The 21,639-nt window shown below is 46.4% G+C and overlaps 1 protein-coding gene across 1 annotated transcript in view; it reads right to left on the minus strand.

Annotated features, from left to right (window-relative positions):
- Nucleotides 1-21,639, minus strand: part of POLRMT (RNA polymerase mitochondrial) — a 116,150-nt gene that overhangs the window by 13,006 nt on the left and 81,505 nt on the right. Inside the window, exons 8-15 of the mRNA XM_088460336.1 lie at nt 19,460-19,630; nt 19,061-19,300; nt 18,119-18,904; nt 17,914-18,036; nt 16,603-16,725; nt 16,333-16,512; nt 3,176-3,262; nt 1,966-2,079 (exon numbers count right to left, since the gene is read on the minus strand). Of these exons, the coding sequence (XP_088316462.1) occupies nt 1,966-2,079; nt 3,176-3,262; nt 16,333-16,512; nt 16,603-16,725; nt 17,914-18,036; nt 18,119-18,904; nt 19,061-19,300; nt 19,460-19,630 (1,824 nt within the window). The remainder of the gene's footprint in view (nt 1-1,965; nt 2,080-3,175; nt 3,263-16,332; nt 16,513-16,602; nt 16,726-17,913; nt 18,037-18,118; nt 18,905-19,060; nt 19,301-19,459; nt 19,631-21,639) is intronic.

The raw sequence follows: 21,639 nt of genomic DNA on the forward strand, positions 1-21,639 counted from the left end.
TTTTTCAGAACCCTTTGAAGACCTCCCTAATGATAAATTACCCCCAAAGTATTTCGTAATTTGTCAAAAAACGATTGGCGAAATCTTGGGTGAAAAAAAATAATTGTTGAAAAAGGGTTTAATGTATTAGGTCTGGTATTTTGGGGGGCTATATGGATGTGACAGGTGTTTTGAACATTGCATGTGGCTGCAGCAGGTGTTTTTAAAAGTGCGCTTTTACGACACGAAAATATACTTACACCCATTTTAACATACCCCCAATTTACGTGCAATAGTAATTTCCAGGAAAAAAATTGCTTTCTATAATTTTTTTACTTTTTTTCATATACGCAAACTACAACCAACCGACGCAATTTAAGTATCCTAAATACTTTTATTACGGCCAGTAATACACCTCTAAATTAATTTCTGATGTACGTTAATCATTTTTTGAGGTACAGAGGCGGTGCCTTATCATATGCTGGCCCTACCAGAGGCAGTGCCTTATTGTATATGCTGGGTCTATCAGTGGTGCGTGCCTTTTCATATATTGGATTTATTAGTGGCGGTGGGGTGCATTTTCCTACATGTCCTGACATTTCCGCCTGTTAAATTATTGCACCTACCCGTTTTCGCTTGTTCTCTGGCAAAAAAACGTGAGTGCGAGTGCGCCGGCGATATTATCGCACCTAATTGAATACGGCCCTATGTGTCTCACAGCTACAAATAGATACATGTGGAAATGTTTCTGGAGCTTATCAGAACTGAAGATGATGACCAGGAAAGTTGTGTTTGTGGAGGAATGAATTTCCCTCCAGCAGACTTCCTGTCAGTAATCCCATTCAGTGACACCTCTGTGCCTGAAATGTTTATTGCATTTCCTTATGGAACACTATGCCTAAAATATACTAAACTACATGTAGAAATAATTAGTATTTCCCCATATTCACCTCATCACATTGATCGGCAGTGCAATGTTTTTCTTATAGTACACACCGCCTCTTTTTTAATATATTTTTGATATATATATATATATATATATAATTTTTATCTCTTATAACTAGTTCCAGAAACAGGAAGCAATCATTGACCTGATCAATAAAAAAACTTTAGAAATTATATTAATAAAATAAGTATCTGAAGACTTATCCAGAGCGTGAAAGTTACTACAAATCTTGCAACAACTTGTACCTTTAGGCTAGTACTGCCACCATTTATCATAGAAAAAAAGCACTGGCCAACTGAGGCATTTATCCATACATTTGTATATTTCATCTTAAGCAAGAGACCACTCAGACATTTTGACAACGGATATATGCAAGTTAAAAGAAGGACACTTGGGTGGTATAATAAAGAAGGCAATATGGATGACAGGGAACAAGAAAATAAATAAGACATGGGCAATAGACAAGACACATTGTTGGTGGTATAGAATATGTTAACGGGAAGTTTTATATTCGTAAAACATTATGTTCTAGGCAGATTGGTTTTGTTGCTCTTGTAACAAACTGCTGTGTTGATGCAGCTGAATCTAATGCATGGATCTAGCCCATGTCATAGTCAAGGGCAGTAGAACAACACTACTGTCTGAAAGAGAAAACTGACTGAAGATGGCAGTCACCCTTTAAGAAATATACCATGAAAGCTGGAGTTACTGTGCTGCTTATAGGCTATACTACAGGGATTCCCAACCACGGTCCTCAAGGCACACTAACAGTCTAGGTTTTAGGGATAGCCATACTTGAGCACAGGTGTCTTAATTAATACCTCAGTTATTTTGATTTAACAATCTGTGCTCAGCCATGGACATCACTAAAATGTGGACTGTTGGTGTGCCTTGAGGACCGTGGTTGGGAAACACTGCTATACTGTATGAGGTGTCAGGTTATGTGGTTTGCATGTTGGATGTTCTTCAAATACACGTAGAACATTATGTATATACAAAGGCTGCTTAAGGATTAGCTAACAGCACCAACATGCTCTCACCATGACATTCCGGAGGCGGTGATATGGCTGTATAATGGGCAATCCCAAAGGTGTTATCCACTCCACTGTGTTTCCAGACTTGGAGATCATACGAGCACTTTCTGTCAGCCAGTGCTGAGTACAAAGAAAGAAAAATTATGTTCACATAAGAGTAACAGTGTTCCCAACTCAATACAGTACATACTCTGGTCTATGTAATTTGGATGGTGGCATGATCAGGTTTAAATCACCACCCACCAAGTGTTCACATTCTTTACATAATAATCAATTGGAATACCTGAGTTTACTAATATGTTGATGTAAGTCAGTGACAATTGCTCCTCAATCATGTAGAGGTTGTGTTTGGTGCCGGATGGGAAACTGAATGTAGTCAAAATGTCAACATCACAGGGTTCTTTACTCACAACATATAAGACTTGCTAGAGAATATTTTATACTTTATATTTTTCCCTTCCATCTAAAGATGTTTGTAAAACGCTCCCATAGAATATTAGGCGATTCAGGTCTTATGCCTGGTGCTATTATTATTATGGACCCCATCACCCGCAACCCTTCAAATCCAGATACTCAACCTTTAATCAACTGACACTCTGGAGCTAAAGATCAATAAGACATCATTGTTATATGGATTGCCTGATCTCTTTAGCAATGCACAGGTCAGCTGAGATGTGCGGACTCCGGTAACGGCCGTCTTACAATTCATTTGCACATACCAACATTTTCTTGTTGTTATTATGGTTATTGCCTGCTTAGTAATGTTTATTATTGTAATTTATTACTGATATGCTGTAAAGAAATTAGAGATACAATTGCACACAGTTTTTTTTTAATTTTGTTTCTAAAGCTGCCCATCCACTAGAAGACAGGCAAAAGACTGCACAATTATAGACATCGTAATCGTGTAGTCGTTTGTCTGTTTATTATGTGATGTGCCTACACTGAACGAGCAGTAGTTCAGTGTAGGAACATCAATAATCTGCAAACATGCTGTCGTCAGGTTGACCAGCATGTTTGCCCGATGATAGATGGTCTAAAACGACCAGCGGGAGTGCGCATCGCTGGTCGTTTTAGACATTTTAGTGAACGATCTTCAAACGATTAATGAACGATTGAACGATAACGACGTCGTTATTGTTCAATTTAATCGCCTAGTGGATGGGTAGCATTAATCCGCCTTCCCAATTTAGAATGACTTGGTACACTTTGTTACCTGAATTAATCTTGTACTAGAAAACATCTCTTGCAGACTGCTGAACACTTTTTGGACCAGATAATGGGAGGCATCCCAGACATATTCCTAGCAGAGAGAACCAAACATAAGCTAAAGTAATTTTGGCAAAAATCTAAAGAAACAAAACATATACAAAAAGGGCACGAAACGCAAAAGAGAAAAACACGTACACACATATTATATATATATATATATATATATATATATATATATATATATTTATATATTAGGGATGTGCAGGCTCGGATAGGTTCGAGTTTGCACGTGGTGTTCGGATTTTTCCCTCCAAAAAAACGGAACTCAGAAAGAGGCAAAACGTCATCTTGCATGGACGAACATCATCATTCCTGGACAAAAGTCTTTCTGAGTTCCGTTTTTTTGGAGGGAAAAAATCCGAACACGTGCAAACTCGAACCTATCCGAGCCTGCACATCCCTAATATATATATATATATATATATATATATATATTTATATATATACACACATATACATACATATACACACGCAAATAAGGAGACTTATGTCTTACCTGTTAAGTCCTTTTCTTCGAACTCCATAGGGGACACAGGGATTACACTAGGGTATACGCTGGCAGACGGAGTCTGGGCACCAAACGGTTAATTTCTTCAGAGAAGTGCAGCTAAGGCTCCTCCCCTACACCCCAGCCCCAGCTTAGGCAGACCAGTCAAGTTAACAAGCCTAAGGCAGGAGCGGTAAGAAGGAGACATAAGTCTCCTTATTTGCGTGTGTATATGTATGTATATGTGTATGTATATGTGTGTGTATATATATATATATATATATATATATATATATATATATATATATATATATATTAGGGATGTGCAGGCTCGGATAGGTTCGAGTTTGCACGTGTTCGGATTTTTTCCCTCCAAAAAAACGGAACTCAGAAAAACTTTTGACCAGGAATGATGATGTTCGTCCACAGACAAAAACACCCGCAGAGACAGGGAAAGAGGAGAAACCCCGCCAGTCAGGTGCGGCAGGGTGGGCGCCCAATGTCCCCTATGGAGTTCGAAGAAAAGGACTTAACAGGTAAGACATAAGTCTCCTTTTCTTCTTCACTGGTCCATAGGGGACAGAGGGACTACGCTGGGGACGTCCCAAAGCAATCCCCCTAAGGGAGGGGACACTCCTGAGCTGCACTGAGTACCCGTCGCCCAAAAGCCGCATCCACGGAGGCGTAGGTATCAAGCGCGTAAAAGCGGATAAACGCGTGAATAGAAGACCACCTGGCCGCCTTACAAAGCTGCTCCACAGAGGCACCACGACGAGCTGCCCAAGAGGAACCAACCGATCTCGTGGAATGAGCATTCACTACAGCCAGGGCCGGAAGGGCTGCCTCCACGTACGCGTGGCGGATGGTTAGACGGAGCCACCTGGCTAAGGTCTGCTTCGTAGCCAGTCAACCACGCTTGTGGAAGTCATAGAGTATGAAAAGGGAATCAGACTTCTGTATATCCCTGGTACGATCGACATAAATATGGAGGGCCCTTACAGCATCCAAGGAGGTCTCATCTGCCTAATCCTCCAAAGACTGAAAGGCCGGGACCACAATCTCCTGATTGAGGTGGAATCTGGAAGCCACTTTCGGAAGGTAACCTAGTCGAGTCCGAATAACGGCTTGGTCCGAGTGAAAGACTAAAAAAGGAGAGCGTCGCGACAGTGCGCTTAAGTCAGACACTCTCCTAGCCAAAGCAATAGCCAGGAGGAAAATAGTTTTCCACGTGAGCCAACGAAGGCTCACCAAATCCAAGGCTCGAAGGGAGGCGCCTGAAGACCCGAAGCACCAGGGACAATTCCCAAGGAGCCACCGGAGGAACAAACGGAGGCTGCACATGGAGAACACCCTGAAAGTACCTGTACTTTTAAGGAAGACAGACAAAGACCCAAATCCAAGTCGGACTGTAGAAACGAGACAACTCGGGAAAGCCGGAATGATCTGGGGTTAATACCTCTGGAAGAACACCAGGTAAAGCAAGCTCGCCAAATCCGATGATAAACTTTGGCGGAAGAAGATTTCTGCGCATTCAACATGGTGCGAATGACTGACCGCGAAAAACCTTTAGCTTCTTAGACTGATGTCTCAAGAGCCACCCCGTCAAAGCGAGGCAAGTCAGATCCGGGTGGAAGCACGGGCCCAGAGACAGAAGATCCGGCCGTGGAGGAAGACGCAGAGGGGAGTCGATGGTGAGGTTGAGAAGATCTGCATACCAAGCCCTCCGAGGCCAGTCGGGAGCTACCAGAATCACGGTGCCACCTTCAACTTGCAGGGAACCCTCGACAGAAGTGAGAGGGAATATGTACATGAGATCGAAAGCCCACCGAGTCGCCAAGGAGTCCCCCAGAAGAGCCCCCGTATCTCTGGTGAGAGTTCAGTATTTTGGTACCTGGTGGTTGAACCAAGACGCCATCAGATCAACTTCCGGCAGGCCCCAACGATGAACTAGAAGCTGAAAGACGTCCGGATGAAGGGCCCACTCGCCAGAGTGGACGTCCTAACGACTTAGAAAGTCCACTTCCAAATTGTGGTCCCCCGGAATGAAAACTGCAGGCAGAGCTGGAACATGATGCTCCGCCGAACGGAGTATGCGACTGACCACTTTCATGGCACCGCAACTGCGGGTGCCACCCTGATGGTTTATGTAAGCGACAGCAGTCGCGTTGTCTGATTGTACTTGGACTGGGCGATTATGAAGGAATTGCTGAGCCCAACAGAGAGCTCTGAAGACAGCTCCAGGACACTGATCAGGAGATGGCTCTCCTGAATCTTCCATCGTCCCTGGAAGGACTGCTGACAGGTCACAGCTCCCCAACCGCGGAGACAGGCATCCGTGGTGAGAAAGACCCAGTCCAGAATCCAAAAGGGGCGACCCTTGTCCAAGTGAGAGCTCTGGAGCCACCATGCAAAGGAGAAAATGAACCTCCCGAGACAGGAATATTGTCTGCAGCTTGATCTGGAGATGGGATCCATTGCAGCGAGTCAGAATCTCCGCCTGGAGAGGCCGGGAGTGAAACTGGGCATACTCCACCATGTCGAAGGTGGAGTCCAGAGATCCCAAGATCCGCATGTAGGTGTGAATTGACACCTGGCGAGGAAGTAATAACCCTCAAATTTTGTCTTGCAGATACCGTATCTTGTTCACTGGGAGAACACTCTTTGAACCCGTGAGTCCAACAGAGCCACCAAGTGGAGCATCTCCTCAGTCGGAGTCAGGGAGGACCTTCTTCCAATTGATGACCCACCCGTGTGATTGTAGAAGATCTATTGTGAGGCGAAGGTGCTCCCTGAGCATATCCGGAGATCTGGCTAGGATAAGATCATCCAGATAAGGCAGAATTCTTATATCCTTGAGCCGCAAGTGAGCTGCCATAACCGCCATGACCTTCATGAACACACAAGGAACCGTGAAAAGACCAAAGGGCAAGGCCCGAAACTGGTAGTCCTCCCTCCTTGACTGCAAACCGGAGGAAACGCTGCTGACTGAGTCGGATAGGCACATGTAAATAAGTATCCTGGATATCCAAGAAGGCCATGAAATCCCCCTATTTCCAAGGCCAAAATGATGGAGTGCAAAGACTCCATACGGAACTTGGGGACCCACAAATACTTGTTGAGGTATTTGAGGTTGAGAATTGTACGGAAGGAGCCGTTCGGCTTCTGAACCAGAAAGAGATTGGCGTAGAAGCCAGTGGACAGGAACTATTACCCTGGAGGCTAGTAGAGAGCGAATTGACTCCCGCAGCGCTTTTGCTTTTCCCGGATTTCCTGGAAGTCCTGTGGTGAAAACCGCGCCAGCGGGTGGTTCTCAGTGCTGAAGTACCAGATGGGCCTGAAATCTGGCTGTTAAATCTGCATGATTCACCCTCATTGGTTTACAAAAAATAGTTGTTGAAATATTTCAACAGTGCAGCTAAGGCTGTTATACCAGTGCGCTGGAAATCTACTTCCCCATCGACCCTTACTGATTGGTTCCAAAGACTAGAAATGTATAGCTCAATGGATGATATCATAATGTCCTCCCTTGTAAATGTCAGAATTATTCGCTGATTTGGTTCCCATGGTTGGAAGCTTGTGACACCGACAGATACAAATCCCTTACTGATACATCTTAATCCCTCCTTCCAAGTGAGTTTCTTGGGTGTAATCGGATACTTTGTTGGAGCCCCAGTGGTCCTCCCCCTCCTATATCCCTTTCCTTTTCTTTGTTCCTATACTTTCTTTTTTGGCCCTTTTTTTTTTACATTTTCTCTATTTTCTTTGTTTATTTGAAATGTATATTATATTTTCAGTAGGAGATTTTATATAGTTTTGACTATGCTGACATACAGTAGTTGTTTTTTTATAAAATATAGCCATTTCAGTATTTGGCTGTAGACATGTGTATTATGATATACAGTCAGGTGCATAAATATTGGGACATTGACAGAATTTTCATATTTTGGCCTCTATTCACCACCACAATGGCTTTGAAATGAAACACACAAGATGTGCTTTAACTGCAGACTTTCAGATTTAATTTGAGGGTAATTACATCCAAATCAGGTGAACGGTGTAGGAATTACAATGGTTTCTATATGTGCCTCCCACTTTTTAAGGGGCCAAAAGTAATGGGACTATCAACTCAAAAGCTATTTCATGGACAGGTGTGGGATATTCCCTCATTATTTCATTATCAATTAAGCAGATAAAAGGTTTGGAGTTGATTCTAGGTGTGACATTTGCATTTGGAATCAGTTGCTGTCGACTCTCAATATGAGATCCAAAGAGTTGTCACTATCAGTGAAGCAAGCCATCATTAGGCTGAAAAAGCAAAACAAACCCATCAGAGAGATAGCAAAAACATTAGGTGTGGCCAAATCAACTGTTTGGAACATTCTTAAAAAGAAAGAACGCACCGGAGAGCTCCGCAACACCAAAAGACTCGGAAGACCACGGAAAACAATTGTGGTGGATGACAGAAGAATTATTTCCCTGGTGAAGAAAAACCCCTTCACAACAGTTGGCCAAATCAAGAACACTCTCCAGGAGGTAGGTGTATGTGTGTCAAAGTCAACAATCAAGAGAAGACTTCACAAGAGTGAATATAGAGGGTTCACCACAAGATGTAAACCATTGGTGAGCCACAAAAACATGAAGACCAGATTACAGTTTGCCAAACAACATCTAAAAAAGCCATTACAGTTCTGGAACAACATCCTATGGACAGATGAGACAAAGATCAACTTGTACCAGAGTGATGGGAAGAGAAGAGTATGGAGAAGGAAAGGAACTGCTCATGATCCAAAACATACCACCTCATCAGTGAAGCATGGTGGTGGTAGTGTCATGGTGTGGGCATGTATGGCTGCCAATGGAACTGGTTGCCTTGTAATTATTGATGATGTGACTGCTGACAAAAGCAGCAGAATGAATTCTGAAGTGTTTCGGGCAATATTATATGCTCATATTCAGTCAAATGCTTCAGAACTCATTGGACGGCGCTTCACAGTGCAGATGGACAATGACCCGAAGCATACTGCAAAAGCAACCAAATCGTTTTTTAAAGCTAAAAAGTGGAATGTTATGCAATGGCCAAGTCAATCCCCTGACCTGAATGCGATTGAGCATGCATTTCACTTGATGAAGACAAAACTGAAGGGAAAATGCCCCAAGAACAAGCAGGAACTGAAGACATTTCCAGTAGAGGCCTGGCAGAGCAACACCAGGGATCAAACCCAGCGTCTGGTGATGTCTATGCGTTCCAGACTTCAGGCTGTAATTGCCTGCAAAGGATTTGCAACAAAGTATTAAAAAGTGAAAGTTAGATTTAGGATTGTTTAGTTTGTCCCATTACTTTTGGCCCCTTAAAAAGTGGGAGGCACATATAGAAACCGTTGTAATTCCTACACCATTCACCTGATTTGGATGTAATTACCCTAAAATTAAATCTGAAAGTCTGCAGTTAAAGCACATCTTGTTTGTTTCATTTCAAAGCTATTGTGGTGGTGAATAGAGTCCAAAATATGAAAATTCTGTCAATGTCCCAATATTTATGCACCTGACTATGTTTTCTGCTAGACTTGATGCATAATATGAGATATGGTAAGAACTTACCTTTGTTAACTCTATTTCTACGAAGTCCATAGGGTTCCACAGGATACCTTGGGGTATAGGTGATGACGTCAGGCATCGGGTATCATAGAGTTAAGTTTTCAGCCTCCCAGGATGCATCAGGGTCCCCTCCTATACCCCGCCCAGAGCCAAGGCATCTCAGTTACGTACCAAGCCATAGGCCGGAGGAGGAGAAGGGAGAGAGAGAAGAAAGATCTGGACACACACAAGAATCACATTCTCACCAGAGGGAGACGGAAAAACCGGTGACCAGAGTAAAGCCCATCTGCGGCACAGGTGCGACAGAGCGGGAGTCCTGTGGAACTCTATAGACTTCGTAGAAATAGAGATAACAAAGGTAAGTTCTTACCATATCTCATATTTTCTACATCAGGGTCCATAGGGTATCCACAGGATACCTTGGGGATGTCCCAAAGCAGTATCCTTTAAGGGTGGGGACGCTCCTGTGCTGAAAGGAGGATCCGCCGCCCGAAGGAAGCATCCTGAGAGGCAAAGGTGTCAAAAGCATAATACCTCACAAAGATATGGACAGAAGACCAAGTGGCAGCCTTGCAGATCTGGACTGCAGAGGCACCACGTTAAGCTGCCCACGAAGGACCCACAGACCTAGTGGAATGAGCCCTCACAGAGGATGGAACCGGAAGGCCTTCATGAAGATAAGTTTCTGTAATTGCCATACGAATCCAACCTGCCAAAGTTTGCTTTGAAGCAGGCCAACCCTTTTTACGGAAGCCATAGAGGACAAACAAGGCGTCCGGCTTCCTAAACGAGGAAGTGCAGTCAACATAAATCCTTAAGGCCCGCACAACGTCCAAAGTGGCCTCACCCACTGAAAGGTCGGGTGAGTTAAAAGCCGGCACAACAATTTCCTCGTTGATATGAAACGTGAAACAACTTTGGGAAGAAATTTAGGACGAGTGTGCAGCACTGCCCTGTTCCCATGAAAAAATCAGGAAAGGGGGTCTACAAGATAGAGCCCCTAAGTCAGAAACACGTCTGGCCGAAGTGATGGCTAGAAGGAAAATTGTTTTAGCTGTCAGTCATTTAAGGTCCACTGAGCCCAGTGGTTCAAACGGCGGTCCCTGGAGAGCATCAGGACAACAGCTAAATCCCAAGGTGCCACCGTTGGAACAAATGGTGGCTGAATTCGAAGAACACCTTGCATAAAGGTGCGCATATCAGGGATTGTAGCAATCCTACGATGGAACCAGACGGACAGGGCAGACACCTGCACCTTCAGAGAAGCAAGGCGAAGCCCATGGTCTAGTCCCGCCTGTAGGAAAGCTAACACTCTAGACAGACGGAACTCCCGAGGTGCATAACCTCTCAGCCGACACCACTGGAAGAACGTATGCCACACACGATGGTATATCCTTGCAGAAGGCGGCTTCCGAGCTCGTAGCATAGTTCGGACTACAGAGCTGGAAAACCCCCTGGACCTTAACATGGCCGTCTCAACAGCCACGCCGTCAAAAACAGCAGAGTCAGGTCCGGGTGAAGACAAGGACACAGTAGTAGGTCCGGTCTTAGCGGCAACCACAGAGGACTGTCCACGGACAGACCCTGAAGGTCTGAGAACCAATGCCGCCTGGGCCACGCGGGAGCTATCAACAGGAGCGTCCCTCCCTCCTGTTTGAATTTCCGGATTACCCGTGGAAGAAGGGAAAATGGAGGGAAGAGATAAGCAAACCGTAACGTCCACTAGACGGACAGAGCATCCACCAGAGACGCCTTTTCGTCTCTTGTGCGAGACCCGTACACCGGCAACTTGTTGTTGTGCCGCGACGCCATGAGGTCGATCTCTGGAAGACCCCACCTGTCCACCAGAAGTTGAAAAACGTCCTGGTGCAGAGACCATTCCCCCGGATGAACGTCCTGGCGACTGAGAAAGTCCGCCTCCCAGTTGAGGACTCCCGGGATGAATACTGCTGATATGGCCGTGGGATTGTGCTCCGCCCAGACCAGGATGCGGGACACCTCTATGAGTGCCGCCCGACTTTGGGTTCCTCCTTGCCGATTTATGTAGGCCACGGTGGTGGCGTTGTCCGACTGGACCTGCACGGGGTGACCTTGGAGAACCCGCTGTGCCTGCTGGAGAGCATTGAAGACGGCGCGGAGTTCCAAGATGTTTATCGGAAGCTCCTGTTTCGCCTGCCCTGGTACAAGTGTGGACCCGTGACCGCTCCCCAGCCCCGAAGGCTGGCGTTCGTTGTCAATAAGACCCAGTTCGCCACCCAAAACGGACGACCCTTGTTGAGATGGGTCGTCTGCAACCACCAGGCAAGGGACAGGCGAACCTCTGGAGTGAGCACCATCGTCTGGGACCTTAGACTCTGAGGCAGTCCATTCCATTCCATTTGGACAGGATCAATTGCTGCAGAGGTCTGGAGTGAAACTGGGCATATTCCACCATGTCGAATACTGACACCATGGAGCCCAGTAACCTCATTGCCGAGTGTAAAGACACACGGCGACTCTGCAGGCAACTGCGTACCCTCAACTGCAAGGCACAGATCTTTTCTCCCGTCACAAAGATCCGCTACTGACTGGAGTCCAATAAGGATCCGAGGTGTAGAATCATCTGAGACGGGATCAGGGTGGACTTCTGCCAGTTTATCAACCAGCCGTGTCGTTGCAGTAATTGCAATCGTCAGATCCAAGTGGCGTAGAAGGAGTTCTGGAGACCCTGCTACCAACAAAAGATCGTCTTGGGACGGCAACATGCGGACTCCCTGCAGCCGCAGGAACGCCGCCATGACCTTGGTGAACACACGTGGTGCTGTCGCCAGGCCAAAAGGTAACGCCCGGAACTGAAAGTGATCGTTGCGGATTGCAAACCTGAGGAACTGTTGGTGACTCAAAAGAACAGGGACATGCAGGTAAGCGTCCTGTATGTCCAACGACACCATGTAATCCCCAGGTTCCAGCGCCAGAATGATGGACCGTAGGGTCTCCATCCGAAACCGCGGCACCCGCAAAGACTTGTTTAGGGCCTTGAGATTGAGAATCGGACGGTACGACCCATTGGGTTTCTGCATCAAAAATAGATTGGAATAGAAACCCTGGCCCTTCTGGGAGAATGGAACAGGCACTATAACTCCAGCCTGGAGCATAGTGTGCAAAACCTTCTGCAGTTCCCTGGCTTTGTTCTGGTCTAAGGGAAGACCCGTGGTGAAGAATCGGGATGGGGGCCTGTGTCGAAAGGAGAGGGCATGCCCGTGAGAAACCAACTCGTGAACCCAAGTGTCTGTCGTAGTTGCCGACCAATACTGGGCGAACTGCAGCAGACGGCCTCCCACTCTGGGATCCCCCAAAGGGAGGCCCGGACCGTCAGGCCGCAGGCTTGTCATCAGACTTAGGGGCCGGACGTCTGGTACTCCAGGCTTGTTTCCGAGGCTTGGCCGATTTTTAGGGGCCAGCCTGTCAGGGAAAAGACTGTGTTTTAGGCCTACCGTGGGCCCTGTAAGGCTGAAAGGACGACGTACCTGAACTTGAAGGAACTGCAGCAGATGGGAGACATGCCGATTTGGCTGCCGCCAGCGTGGCTACAATTTTGTCCAGATCTGGACCAAATAGGACTTCTCCATTAAAAGGCAAAGCTTCTAAGCCCTTCTTGGAATCAGCGTCCGCCTTCCAAGATCGCAACCATAAGGTGCGACGAGCAGCAACAGCTGCCGAAGAAATCCGAGAAGTCAGGGTACTGATATCCAAGGCCGCTTCATTGATATAAGTGGCCGAATCCCGGAGATTGCCTACCAACTCAGACTGTTCAGCCGAACAGTCGGAATTCAAAGACGCCTCCAAATTATCTGCCCAGCGCTCCAGAGCTCTGGCTACCCAACAAATGGCCATAGCCAGCCTGGCTGCCCCCCCCCCCCCCCCCCCCCGCGAGGGAATAAATGGACTTTAGGCAGATCTCCACCTTACGGTCCGTAGCGTCCTTCAAGGAGGACATGGAGGGCATGGGCAATGTGGCACTTCGGACTAGGCGTGTCACATGACAATCCATCTGTGGAGGGGATTCCCACATAGAAAAATAATTGCCCGCAAACGGATAAGCCACCTTTAAACGTCTTTGAGGCTGATACCGTTTACCGGGATTTTTCCATGCCTCCTCTAAATGGTCTACTAACTGACCCGAAAGAGGAAACACTGTGGCATCACCCTTAATATCCTTAAAAAAGGCATATTTGGACTTGGACACCGGAGGATCGTCATCCTCAATAACTAAAGCAGTGCGGACCGCCCGAATAAGGCCAGGAATATAAACCTTGCACTTAGTGTCCGACTCTTTAGTACAGAGAGGTTCTTGGTCAGATAGATCCAGAATCTCTCCATCATCGGACGTCCCGTCGTCATCCTCATAAGGAGCAGACAGGGACGCCACCGGCCGCTTATGTGGCCGCAACACAGGCTCCCCTTGTAAAACATCCGACAAATGCTGTACTGAAGTTGTCAGAGAATTAACCCACGCAGGCTCCTGAGAAACCTGGGGAGGGGAAATAGGGAGACTGTGGGGTACCATCCGTTGTCTCGGGAAACCTGCATGGGTGACGACACCACTGACTGCTGGGACAATCCCATCTGGGAAAACGCAGGTGTAGGAGCTAAGTGGCCCACTAGGGTTGTAAGCGCTTTAGCGAAACAAGCCAAGGGAGGTTCCTGTACCGGAGCCGTGACAGTAATTGGCCGCGCCAATAAATTACACTGCCGACATAACCCTCCCCCTCCGCTATAGGTACATTGCACTTAGTACACATAAGCTGGAGAGGAAATTCACTCTCAGACATGATGGAAAGTATGTGACCCCTCTCACTGATACTTATTAGTATAGTGGGAGAAACACCCTGCAATCACCGCACCGCAAGGGCTTTAGTAGAGTAAGAGCAGGGACAGAAAAAAAGGCTGACAGTAGAAAATGAAAGTACAGGCAGCAGCGCTAGCAGTAGTCACATACAATGCAGAAACTCAATTCCCTGCACTATCAGCGCTGATTTCAACTACACAGAGTCTGGTAGGACACAGCGCTGCATACACTGACCTGTAATCGGAGGAGAGGTATGCAGGGGGGACCCAGACCACGATGCCGGACTCAGCTTCCAGCAGCGTTCACCACCCTACAAAGATGGCCACCGAGGAGCAGAGAGGGGGCCGGCCTGGAGGAGGAGCGCTGCCACAAGACCAATCGGCAGCTGTGCAGAGAGGACCGCGTGCAGCAGGGGAGACGCCGGCTGTTAACAGGGAAGGCGCGTTCCCCTGGCATGCGATTAACCCCTGGGACGCCGTAGCGCTTGCCGCTCAGCTGCGGCCCGCTGTCCCTGGGGTATAGTGGAAGCGCAGGCTGTTTGCCTGGCTCCACGTGCAGCCATTCCCCAGGGAGCCCCATCGCGACCATCGGGCTTGCGAAGACCCTTGTGGTAGGGTCTCGTTGCAGCAAGCCCCAGAGAGATTTCGGCTCTAACAGAGCCGAAATCTCTCCCACTGACATCACTCGTGATGTCAGTGGGGCCAGCCCCAAACGGAGGCGTTCACATGGGAACGCCTCCGTTCGGGCAGCCACTCCCCCGGCCCGCCCACCAAAGGGGGCGTGCTGTCACTCAACATCGACAGCACGCCCCCTTTAGTACGAGACCCGGAGCGACGGATTGCCCGTCGCTATCCAGGTCTCGCGCATGCGCATGACGGAGCCAGCTCCGTCGTGCGCATGCGCTCTTGGCCACCATCGACCCGGTTGCAAGCGTTCAGCGCTTTCGACGGGGTCTGAATCAGGCCCAGTGTTCCAAGAAAGGTCCCACACACCTAATTATAGAACAGGGGTGTGCAATAGGGAACAATGCACTGAATGTTGGGACCACACAAATTTGACAATGAGTGGAGCTACAGAGGGGGAGTTAACCCCTTTCACAGCTATAGTAATGGAAAATACACAGAGACAATAGTGTGAAATATGAGAACTAGCACACAGCCACTTTCAATGCAATATAATAGGCAGATAATGCTCAACAATCCAACCCTAGTCAGTTGGAAGGAGCTAGACTGTATAACCTGACCTGAGGGAAGGTATAGTATACAGGGAGACAGGAGCCAACCCTCTCTGGAGACTACTGTAGCCAGCACTGCACTTAAATGGCCGCTCAGTGTCTGCCTGATAGAGGAGGAGTAAGCCCTGTGGAGAGAAGCCTCCGTGAGGGAACACACCAAGGGCCCGGGGAGGTGCTAACGGGGAGAGCCTACCTCCCCCTGCTGATAGAGATCCCCCCGAGCAATGGCCGCCTACAGTGTCTCCCTCGCACCCACTATACTTCAGTGATACCACCAGCGCTGCAGAACCCCCGCTGCCTAAGTGCCCTGGTGGTCTAGCGGGGGTGCGGGCGACCCGGCCGCCCCACTTGTCAGCATCACCGGTAGTCTACACACCGGCGGTGGCAGCCACGCTGATGCGGCTCCCTGTAGCAGGGAGCAGTCTCTTATCTAATCGCTGCCCCCGGCGTCCGGCTGTGGGCCTCTGTGCTGTGAGGACGCGGGCGAGGTCGCTGACTCCGCGGCCACCGGGAGTTGGCGGAGCGACAGCGCAGGTGTCCTATAGGACGCCCGGCGCTGCCTGCTCACAGTAGTAAGAAAAAATAATAAATACATAAATTGAAGAATAAGAGGCTGCTTTAGCAGCAACCCCACTGTTATAGGTGCACGCTCCTGCGGCACCAAACAGACTGGCCTGCCTGGGCTAGGTGGTGGGGTGTAGAGGAGGAGGAGCCTGGGTTGCACTTCTCTGAAGAAATTAACTGTTTGGTGCCCAGACTCCATCTACCAGCCTATACCCCAGCGTAGTCCCTGTGTCCCCTATGGACCAATGAAGAAGAAATTATATAGATGTACATATAATATACAAAATCTAATCTCATGATATACTGTACACAGTGAAAAGCCGGAAAAAGGCAGATACCATGGTTACATGTAAACACAAATCCATATATGTATCAATGCAAAAACATATTGACCTGTGGAAAAGAATCCATCTCTCGCAGTCTTTTTTCAATCTGAAGCCGTCCACCATAACGAGTTACTCCATATACCACAGTCATTACGGTCTGCTTAACCAATTTACGACCAATGAATCCATCTAGAACTTTAGCTATTTTAGTTCCTTGTCTGGCATCCCTTTTGCAGAATTCCTCAACCTAGCGCAATATAGACAATGCAGAGAAAAATATGAGACAAAGCAAGTCTAAAAGTCACAGACTTCTGGTATCACTGTAAATTGTTATTACCTGTTGAGCAACCCCACTGTACACATCTTGGGGAGTATTACTAGGCATCAAATTTACAGACCTTGCTCCAATTTCATCCCTTCCAAGTGCAGCATAATGCTGGAGGCCATTACACGAACCATCCTGTGGAGAAGACAGGCCCAGAGCATCATTCTACAGCCCTCTCTATATAGAGAATGATTCTGCCATATTAACGGAGAACTAGAACATATTGTGGTTTAGTAAAGCAAAATATGTGTAATTTTCAGTATATAGATATAACTGGTAAACATAGACATGTGAAAAACCACTGGCCTCAGGTTCTGATTAAGTGTTCCAGATATTCTAGGCTGAACACACACTTACATCCTTGTGCTCAGTACCCCTTACCCCAGTGTACATTTTCATTACATCAGTCTCCGGTAACTACGAAGAAGGCTTAAGCTCCTAAACTTTTTGAAATCACAGTGCCCTAAAGTATCAGCATATTTGTCACAACACCCCTAGGCCAAAAGTTTCTTATTGAGAAATTCACCAATAATTATTAAAGTAAATTGTGCTTACCTGTCCATAGGGTCAGTTATGGGGTGGTGGACAGGGTTGGGCTTCTGTTTGTCCACATATTTTATGATTGGCAGGGCACCAGCACTGTTTTTGCCTATCACACTGGCCAGAAATAATTTTATTTGGTCGTGAACCACCAGCCCGTGGCTCCCCAGCAAGTGACCTGAGGCAACCAAGATGCCAAGGCACCTAGCGTTGAAACCACTGCCTTAAGGTTAAGTTTCCTGTAATGCTGCTAAGCACAGTGCGTATTCATGCTGAAGAAGTCAGCAGGTAAAAGGTTATTCAGCTGACGTTTGTTTGGGGCATAGAATGATGTTTGTTGAGTGCAAAGGAGACTTTGGCTTCTGAAAAAGTGTCATAAAATCAGCACAACCCTAACAGTATTTACTAAAGTGAGAGTTTTTAGAAGTTGAGATGCTGCCCGTAGCAACCAATCAGATTCTAGCTATTATCTTCTAGAAGGTCCTAGATAACTGTTAAGTAGAATTTCCGTTGCAGGCAGTGGGAGTCTTTGGGGGAGTGTGCAGCTCCCAATGCACATGTCGGAGACATGACAGCTATTCACAATTATTATATAGACTGGCTGCATCACTTTACAATGGTAAGACATGACTGCATATTATGTAGGACCAATCTGTTTGTAGCACTGCATCACAAAAATGTGGTCCTGTGTTAACATATTAGTAACAGGAAGCACCAAGCCTACTGTGGTTATCAGCACACTTCTTCATTACAGTATAACCTTAAGTACCAAAGCACGAGTACCTGGTGTACAGGAAAATGGGAGATATATTTAGTAGGGTCCGGGGAGCGCAATACATTTGCAATTTCCATGCAGCATGCTAGTGTCTGCCAAGGTTCATCTGTTTCCATCCACCACTTCTTGCCCTGTGAAGAAAAGAGAGACTTAAACAAATGGACAAAGTAAGTGAAGAGAAGAACTCACACAAAGTTTCATGTAAGCACTTACAATCAGTGGTCTATCAGCAGAATCCAGAATGTCCTCCATAATTGTATCTGCATATTTCTTCCTCTCCCTGAGTGAACTTTTCTTTTTAAGCCCAGTAAGATTTATGAGATGGATCTTCAGCCAATCCAGACCACTTAGTCCCAGAGGCTGTCCTTCAGCAAACACAAGCAAAGCGCGTGTCACATCACTGCCTAGATGGTTAAAATATGGAGGGCAGGGATACGTGCGGCCTCGGAAGTCCATGTTGTGAGGGAACCAGAATACTTGATCCCTCAAGTGATTGGCAATAGACAGTTTATAAAGAGCATCCATTCTTAGACTAAACATCTCAGCGGCTTTCTTCCTGCACCGTGCCAGCTCTATTTGATGTGCCTGCTTGTCCAAGGAGCTCTGCTCTCCAGGCACTTGCATTGGTAGCATAGGTGCCTCAGAAAGTGGCGGAGGGATATCCAGCTTTTTGTTACCTTTATCATTGAAGATGGACACAATAATATCCAGGATAGGTTGGTTAATACGCCAAGCACATAAACCTAGTTGATTTAGACAATCTAGCACTGGGTAAAGTTGCCCTGGAGGACATTTTTCCAGCATCAGCTGATGTTGCACTGCTCCCTCAGTGCAACGCATAAGTTTGATTGGAGAAAGTAGGTAGGCACCAAACTGAGCTGATGTCCAGGGTAACGGGGGGCACAGCATTGGCATAACAGCAGCTTCAAAAGTGAGAATTGTCTCGCCTGCATCTAACAGCATTTGGCTGTAAATTGGGTGTGGTTTGATAAGCCCGATCTGTAAAAAGAAAAAAAATTAGTACATCAGGAGTACATAAATGGCTAGAGCATAGGAATACTTATTGGAAAGAGGTCAGAAATGTATCTGAACAGTCACAGTGATAGACAAGAAAGTTCGGTTAGGGAGAGAAGGAGTATAAAAATGAGCAGATACCTGGCGTGTGCTACGGAAAGAATACATGTGGTACAGCACCGGGATGAGTTTTGCTTCACTCCGAGGGCAGAACATATTATTTTTCAATTTTATTGTCTGAACCATTATCTCCACCAAGTGTGTGCCCAATTGCACCAGCAGAGAAAAAGGCCAGGGGGTATGTACATTCGGATAACACGGCCCTCCAAATTTCTCATGTTCCAGATTTTCCCATAACTCCCGTGGTAGTTGACCAGAAATCTGTGCGTAAAGAGACAGATGATATTTTACCATTTGGCATGATAAAAAGAAGAAAAAACTCAATTTAAAAGGCTGATGAGACAAACTCATCTACTTTTATCTCAGTTGCCTAAATTATTCCCTGTGGTATGTGTAGAAGTTGGGGCAAGTATCACTTACCTTCCCCTCTTTGGATAATAACTGGCTGTATTCCTTGTATAAATCCAGAATCTTATCCATGTAATTTCCATGCAGTTGTCTGCGGATTAAGAACCTATTGTAGATTTTCATTCCAAGATCCCGGGAAAGCAATAGGAACGAGTCCCCTGCAGGTGGGATCTTAGACAGAGTCTAAGGAGACAAAAGGTGGCTGGTGAGTAAAAGACTCTCACAAAAATAATCCGAAAAATACTAAAAAGTACAGAAATGATAAACCCAAAGTATACACCCCATATGTGCCCTGTTCTAGAAAGTGGTCCATATCTAGCAATGGAGCAAGGGGAGGGGAGGGGGCAAAGGAAGGAAGATGCCTGTGAATTATTATGTGCCATTAGTCAGCTACTTTAAACATACTTTGTGCAAACAGTTCTGGAATCATTCAAAGTTTGAATGATAGCATCACCCAGTTACTGCCGCTTTGTCGGCTGCATATTCATACTGCTAATCTAGATATGGTATAAACCATTCATTTGCAAAATTCAGCACCCCCTTGACACAAGTTACAGAGAACAGCAGTACCACTGGAACAAATTGTGTATTCTCAAAACAGCATACTTGTAGTGTATTAAAATGGACAAGATGGTGATCAGACCAACTATGTCTTTAGTGCTCCACTTTATACTAAGTTGACTTTTTCCTTGTTGTGGTAATACTAAATAAGTGTATCAGACTTACAGGTGTATTCTTTTAGCCACATACAGGGGCGATTTAATTCAGTTCGATTTGCATAGCTATTCAATTGTCCCCATCGCATCCTGTGCTTAGTCGGGAGATGCCGGTTACCGCGCCTTAGGCCAGGTGTTTAATCACGGAAAGTTACTGACATACTCCGACTTAGGTATCGACCGCGATGCTGTTAGCGCACCTGCTAAGCTTGAAAACAGCATCGCGGCCCTAGTTTACTCGGATTTCTGTTCACACCTCAGGAGGGTGCAAGCAGAAATCCTGTAGTCAGGAGTTTACAGCGTGGTCAATTGAATAGTGTAGGGTACTCTTTCCTTGAGCTATTTAAATCAAACCGAACTGAATCGCTCCCATAGTCTCTATGTAATAGTTTAACATGTATGCTATTATCTAGCCCAGAGATGGGGAACATTAGGCCCGGGAACCGTATAAGGCCTGTGGAATCATTTGGACTGGCCCTCAGAGCTTTTTTCTGCTAGCGTCATATGGCTAGCAGGGTGCCTAGAATGGCACCCTGCAGCCAGAATCTATGCTGCACTGCAGCCTGGAGCGTCCTTAGGATGCTTCAAACGGTCACACTGCTGCCCTTACAGCTCCCGGAGCATCCTCAGTATGCTCCAGGCATTGCTGTAATCACCGGCGATTGTGGCCCCGCCCCATGTGACGTCACATGGAGGGAGCGTGGCCTGCAAATAATGTTATATATATCAAAATGGCCCTCGGCAGAAAAAAAAGGTTCTCCACCCCTGATGTAGTCAGTTATTTTCTTTCACCCCACAATAGATTAATTTAGCCATAAACAGTATTGTAGTCAATGGGCTGTAAGTACAGATGCAGGACTGATAAATGGAATATATCAGGAATCAGTCCTGGGTACTGTTTTGTTTTCATGTAGACATTAATGATAGCTGCCCTAGTAGACTGGAGGTTCGCAGTTTGACTTTTGCAAATGACAGCAAGATTTCTAACAAGGTTGACGACTCCAGATGTGTGTATAACATGTGTAGTCATTTAGAGCAAATAAAGGACTGGTCAAAGTGCGAAATAGCTGTCCCTGAACATGGGTAACAAGTGCCCTAGTTCTGTGCCCTGCTGCGAACCGGACAACAAAGTAAGACACTATTTCAAGCTTCAATATACTGTGCGCTATGATCATAGGATAATAAAAAATAACTATAGTTCATAAAACAAGAATGCAGCCCAAGCATGACCAGATACATTCTGTCATCATATATTTGTTATACGTTAATACAGATCTGTCCCAAGGCCGACTCAGGCCGGAGGCACCCATTCAGACAACAGCAGAAACCGTCCAATTGCTTCCACCTGTACGGTTATTGTGCACAGCGTTAGCCTTTTTCCATGGTTTCTGCTAGTGGCGATTCCTATATTCATGTTATGATCCTGCACTTGTTTTGCACAAATTAGTGCTCCCCAATTGATGATATTGGGATAGG

The sequence above is a fragment of the Taudactylus pleione genome, unplaced genomic scaffold, assembly GCF_031769625.1.
Source record: "Taudactylus pleione unplaced genomic scaffold, aTauple2 ptg000044l, whole genome shotgun sequence".
Taxonomy (NCBI): Eukaryota; Metazoa; Chordata; class Amphibia; order Anura; family Myobatrachidae; genus Taudactylus; species Taudactylus pleione.